General features: G+C 57.6%; 1 protein-coding gene across 1 annotated transcript; it reads left to right on the top strand.

Annotated features, from left to right (window-relative positions):
- The first annotated feature begins 1,732 nt into the window (after positions 1 to 1,732).
- On the top strand, positions 1,733 to 2,803 carry LOC147980652 (uncharacterized). The gene has a single exon (XM_087515696.1). It carries the CDS (start codon positions 1,733 to 1,735, stop codon positions 2,801 to 2,803), a length of 1,071 nt encoding a protein of 356 aa, XP_087371822.1.
- The last annotated feature ends 3,696 nt before the right edge of the window (positions 2,804 to 6,499 follow it).

Genomic DNA, 6,499 nt, shown 5'->3' with positions numbered 1-6,499 from the left:
TGAATGCAAAAGAAGTCCGGAGTTCAAATAAGTTTAAAAAACATTGAAGTGCCCGTGTAACAGATGAGTTCTCGTCTAAAACCCTGATACTCCGAAAGACATTGTCCAGTTTGTACATGAAGTGCGTCCAGTTTTTGCCGTGACCCTCTCTACTCTTTCGCGCATGCTATGCGGGTGAAATGATGATACCATGCCAAACTTCAACATTTTCACAGTTCATTTTGTAGTGATTTTTAATTTCATGGTCATTTAGCTCTTTAAACAATTTGGTAAATGGCTGAAAAACAACAAATGATGTCAGAACATGTTGAAAATTTACGACGGCGCATTGAATGCTGCATACTGAACACAAGAAGTCCAGAGTTCAAATAAGTTATTAAAAATGAAAAAGATGTGCAATGCTGGTTAATTTGCTTCAAGCCTTTCGGAATAGTGTAGACTGCACTGCACATAGCTCAGTGCAATCTATGCTATTTCGAAAGGCTTGAAGCTAAGCAACGTGCAGGTGAGCATTGTGCCTCTTCGTCATTGTCTCTGCACTCACGGCTTATAAACAGCTCAGACTGCCTCTCTCTTGGCGAGGTGGGACTAAAAATCAGCTTACTAAGAAACTCTAGTACCGGTTCATGCCATGAACTGGTACTAAAGGTCTTCGTGGGGGCCCTAGCCTGACCACAGCCGCACTGGCCTCATTAGTACCGGTTCGTGGCATGAACCGGTACTAAAGGTTGCCCACGAACCGGTACTAATGATGTCCGCCCGCCTAGCCATTTGTTGGAGTAAATGACCACGGGTAGCCTAGCCGGCTTCCCCTGGCACTTTAGAAAAATTACAGACCGATCAAGCCTCCAAGCGTCCAAGACACGGGGCCGCCTTCCCCTAGCTGGCTACCTCTCAAGCCGGCTGCGCGAAGGCGGCCCAGCCCTGAAATCTTTGAGAAACAAGACCACGAGAAGGCCGACTTCCAGGAGTTGGCCCCTCAGCAGGCGGCTAAGATCTTGCCCTCAGAGTCCGCACCCACATAATGGCGACAAGACGGGACGTGGCTACAGTAAAGCCTACCACCCCCGAATCCCGGCGCACGCCTGGCCACAGTGCACCGTACGGGGCGGCCATCCCCGTCCGACGCGGCACTGTTGCCATGATGGTCGTGACGTCACCCACGGCGAGCGGCTAGTACGACCCGTGGGTGGCGGACCCCCTTGGTCAGGGAGATCCCAAAGGGGGCCGGGCTTCCCGCAGCCGGCCTGGGGTATGGCAGGCTTCCGATAGCCAGCCAACTTTCTCCCTCCAAGGAGGTGCTTCATTAAGGAGACAAGAGAAGGTGAGGCTACAGTGATGAGCCGCCTCGCGGCGGCACTGTAGCCATGCTTACCACGACAAAGCCATCGTCACCAGGGGCAAGGTAACAGTAACCAGCCCCCGACAAGACCCTCGGGCGGTGGGGCCGGCCTGTCGACCAAAGGGTCGACAGCCGGCGGGCCCACCAGTCGGCGGAGAAGCCGGCGGGCGTAGACACAGACGGCTGGGGCCCACGCCCAGCCGGATTACCATTGTACCCCTGGGGGGTAGGCTTATATAAACCCCCCAGGGTTCCCATGCAGGGGAGATCGCTCTTTGGATAAATTTTAAACACCACAAGGAGAAGAGGAGCGGGCTAGCCTGGCCCTCCTTCATCCTTTCACCGAACAGCTCAAGGAGCATTCTGTAGCTACCCTTTGAGCTAGTGATCATGCGGAGACCCCGCAGAGCAGCATTAGGGGTGTTATCTCCACGGAGAGCCCTGAAGCCGGGTAAGATTCGCCGGCGTGCATGTCTTCGCCTTATCCCGTTTCCAGGCACCACCGATGTTTTATTGGCTCCCACAATGATAAGCCATCCATTGGCATATGTCGCACCAACCACCCGACATTTGGCGCCCACCGTGGTGCCAGGTGCACCGTCGTCCGGAGACCTGCTCTGGACGGGAACCCTCTTCCTTCCCAACGTGCGTAGCCAGCCTGGCACGCCCGATGGCGCTTGCCCTGACGCGTTGCAAGACGTCGCCAACGCCTGCGCGGCGAGCTGCCTCGCCGATCTTCTTGGTGAGGCTCGCATCTCTGACGAGCCCGCGTCCGACGCGGGCACAGACTGCCCCGAGAGCCACCTCGTCAGCCTCCTCTTTCAACTCCACGTCTCCGGCGAGCTTGCCGCGGACTTGGAGTCGGTTGGCTCCACCGACCCGATGCTTGTCGACTCCGACACGGCATCCCTTGACGCCTTCCCCACCAACGTGGTGGTCATCAACGACCCTCTTCCTCAAGCCGACAGCAGCGGCAGTGCCATCACCGAGGTACTGGTCATCAGCCACGATGCCCCCTCAGGCGAAAACGCCCACGACGCTCTGCAGACGGCGCTGCACGACTTGTCCGTCCCCGTCCCGGCCGACGCGGACGCCAAGACATTGGAGGCGCGCCGCCTCGCCCTCGTTGCGGAGGGCCAGAGGCTCGCCACCATAAGACGCCTCACCGAGGCTCACCAGCGCGAGGTCGACCGTGCCACCTTCGGCACGCCGCCTCCCGACGGGCCGAGCCGCGTCGGTATCGTCAAGAAACACGGCACGGCTATCGCCGACATGCTGGGAGCAGACCGCCCAGTCTATGCCACGCCTCTCGAGAACTTGCGCGCCGCCCAGGCGGCCGCAGACGAGTTGAATGGGCTGTGGCCTGATGCGCTCCCTTACATGACCAGATGCATCCAGAAACTTATCGACGCGGCCACAGAGCGGCACGAAGCCGGCGTCCGCGCCGAGAGCACAGCGTGACGTCCCGAACACCGACCGCGGGCAACACCCGCGCGAGAAAAGAAAAGGAGCCGGCTGCCAGCCGTAGCCGGACTTGAATCTCCATCGAGCATGACGCCGAGGGCCGCCCTCGAGCCATGGAGTGGAGGGGCAACCCTCCTCCTCCGCCTCGTGGGGAGATATTCCCTACCCCGCCGCCTGTCACGCATCCGACTCTCAGCGGCCGGCTGGGTCGCCGCAAAGGAGTCGGCGAGAATGATGCCCGCCACCGGATCGACCGCCTTGCGCGATCCCTGGCTTTGGAAGAAGAATATGATGTCAGCCCGTCTTGCTTCGGCCCCCGCATCCGCGACGAGCCCTTCCCCAAAGGGTTCTCGCTCCCAAGAGACACGCCTAAGTACAACGGCTCCGTGAAGCCGGAAGATTGGTTGATCGACTACTCCACCGCGGTTAGCATCGCAAACGGCAATAGGCGTGTTGCCGTAAAATATGTGCCCCTCATGCTCCAAGGCACGACGCGCACCTGGCTTAACATCCTCAAGCCTTACAGTGTCAACAGCTGGCTAGACTTCACTGAAGCCTTCATACGCAACTTCACCAGCACCTACAAGCGGGCTCCTAAGCCCCGACAGCTCTCCTTGTGCGTCCAAGGGCCCAACGAATCGACTCGCGACTACCTCACGCGTTGGGCCGAGCTCCACATTTCCTGCGAGGGAGTGCATGAGGTCCAAGCTATAGAGTACTTCACCGCCGGGTGCCGAGAAGGCACCCTCCTCAAGCACTGACTCCTCTGCGACGAGCCGACTACGCTTGACGAGCTACTGGTCATAGCTGATAAATACGCCACAGCCGATTCCTCGATGAAGACCGAGCTCCGAGTAGACGCCTTCGGGAAGGTGCTCGCTCCGAGTCCCAAGATGCCGGCTGGAGAACCCAGCCGACACCCGCACCAGAGCGACCACAAGCGCAAGGCTCCCCTGCCGCCTTCCACCAGTCGGCAGGTGGCCACAGTCGAAGACGAACAACCCGAAGGACGGCCCGCACCCAAGAAGCAGAAGGGCGGCAGGCCGGCTTGGCAGCCGGCTTTCTCCTTCAAGCAAGCACTTGATGCCCCCTGCAAGTTTCACAGCGGTGCAAAGCCTTCAAACCACACGACCAGAAAATGCCATTGGCTCACTCGGATCTCCAAGGGTGAGGGGATGGCGCCGCCTCCGCCTGCTGGTCAGCCACCTCCGGCTCCTTCACAGCCGGCCGCTCGACCAGCGGTCGGGGCAGTTCAAGACGAGTACCCCAATGAGCATGCCGCCTACATCGTCTTCACCAGCCAGCCAGAAGATCGGCGTAGCCGGCGCCGACAACACCAAGAAGTCAACGCAGTCGCCTCCAACAACCCAGAATTCATGCACTGGTCCGAAAGGCCTATTAGCTGGAGCCGAACAGATCACGCAGAGGTGATGCCGTCTCCCGGCTCCTACGCATTGGTTTTGGATGCCACCCTCGCTACGGAAAGGTGAGCCACCCGTTTCTCCCGTGTGCTGATAGATGGTCGGAGCAGCATCAATATCCTATACCGCGACACCATGGAGAAGCTGAGCATCAAGACAAAGCAGATCATGCCCAGTCGGACTGTGTTCCATGGCATCGTACCCGGCTTGTCCTGCTCCCCAATCGGCAAGATCAAGATAGATGTCCTCTTTGGGGACAAGGATCATTTCCGCCGAGAGGCGGTGTGGTTTGAAGTGGTGGATCTAGAGAGCCCTTACCACATGTTGCTTGGCCGACCTGCCCTGGCCAAGTTCATGGCTATACCCCATTATGCCTACCTCAAGATGAAGATACCAAGTTCCAAGGGCATCATCACCGTAGCCGGAGACTACAAGAAATCCTCCCAGTGCGCGGCTGCCAGCAGCCGGCTGGCCGAGTCCCTTGTAATTGCTGAAGAGAAGAAGATACTGGACCGAGTTGTGGCCATGACCGGCAAGCAGCCGACCCTGTCCCCCGACCCCAAGGAGTGTGGTGCCCAAGGGTCTTTTCAGCCGGCCAAAGAAACAAAGAGGGTACCTCTGGACCCAGATCACCCAGAAAGGTTTGCCACCATCGGGGCAAACCTGGACAGGAAATAGGAAGGCGAGCTCGCCGATTTCCTCCGTGAGAATTGGGACATTTTCGCATAGTCCCCCAAGGACATGCCGGGTGTGCCAAAGGAATTCTCCGAGCACAAGCTACATGTCCGAGAAGGTGCGAAACCAGTCAAACAGCCTCTCCGCCGACTATCGAAGGAGAAGAGAAGGATTGTAGGAGAAGAGATAGCCCGGCTTCTGGCAGCCGGCTTCATTATGGAAGTTTTCTTCCCAGAATGGCTCGCCAACTCGGTCCTCGTGCTGAATAAAAATAACAAGTGGCGCATGTGTATAGACTACACTAGCCTCAACAAGGCTTGCCCGAAAGATCCCTTCGCCTTGCCAAGGATTGATCAAGTAATAGACTCCACAGCCGGATGCGAGCTGTTGAGTTTCTTGGATGCTTACTCAGGCTACCACCAGATAAAGCTGGATCCGGCCGACCGCCTGAAAACCGCCTTCATCACACCATTCGGAGCCTTCTGCTACCTGACTATGACATTCGGCTTGAGAAATGCCGGTGCCACTTTTCAGCGTTGCATGCAGAAATGCCTCCTCAAGCAGCTCGGCAGAAATGCTCACGTCTATGTAGACGATATTGTGGTGAAGACGGAGAAGCGCGGCACCTTGCTGGAAGACCTCAGAGAAACATTTGAAAACTTGCGCCGATTTCAAATCAAGCTCAACCCCGAGAAATGCGTGTTCGGAGTACCAGCCGGCCAGCTCCTAGGCTTCCTGGTCTCCGAACGCGGCATCGAGTGCAACCCAATGAAGATCAAGGCCATAGAGAGAATGGAGATTCCCACCAAGCTGCGGGATGTCCAGAAGTTCACCGGATGCTTGGCTTCCCTGAACCGCTTCATCAGCTGGCTCGGAGAGAAGGCCCTCCCCCTCTACCGACTCATGAAGAAGTCCACTCATTTCGAGTGGAATGACCAGGCGGACCAAGCCTTCCACGAGCTAAAGAAGATGCTGACCACGCCACCTGTCTTGGCGGCACCGGTTGAAAAGGAGCCCATGCTCCTTTACATTGCCGCTACTAGCCGGGTGGTCAGCACTGTCATCGTAGTCCAGCGCCCAGAAGAAGGCCGGGCTCAGCCGGTTCAGAGGCCGATGTATTATTTAAGCGAAGTCTTATCCACCTCGAAGCAGAACTCCCCACACTACCAGAAGATGTGCTATGGTGTGTACTTCGCTGCCAAGAAGCTCAAGCCCTATTTTCAAGAACACCCCATTACGGTCGTATGTGCTGCCCCGCTTGCCGAGATCATAGGCAGCCGGGACGCATCCGGCCGAGTGGCCAAATGGGCCATTGAGCTAGCCCCCTACGTGATCTTCTACCAGCCCCGCATCGCCATTAAATCCCAGGCACTGGCCGACTTCCTCATCGATTGGGCCGAAACCCAATACCTGCCATCGGCTCCCGACTCCACTCACTGGCGGATGCACTTCGGCGGGTCCAAGATGCACACCAGCTTGGGAGCCGGCATCGTCCTCACCTCTCCCAAGGGTGACAAGCTCAAGTATACATTGCAAATTCATTTTGCCGCCTCCCACAATGTGGCCGAGTACGAGGCGCTCATACATGGGCTCCGGC

Source organism: Triticum urartu, chromosome 3A, assembly GCF_056163025.1.
Source record: "Triticum urartu cultivar PI428250 chromosome 3A, HENAU_Tu73, whole genome shotgun sequence".
Classification (NCBI taxonomy): Eukaryota; Viridiplantae; Streptophyta; class Magnoliopsida; order Poales; family Poaceae; genus Triticum; species Triticum urartu.
The sequence above is the reverse complement of the archived record's forward strand: the minus strand, read 5'-3'. Positions and strand labels throughout refer to the sequence as shown.

Bases quoted from the DNA above. Each gene is read 5' to 3' on its own strand.
- LOC147980652 (XM_087515696.1), top strand. From the start codon at position 1,733: ATGCGGAGACCCCGCAGAGCAGCATTAGGGGTGTTATCTCCACGGAGA.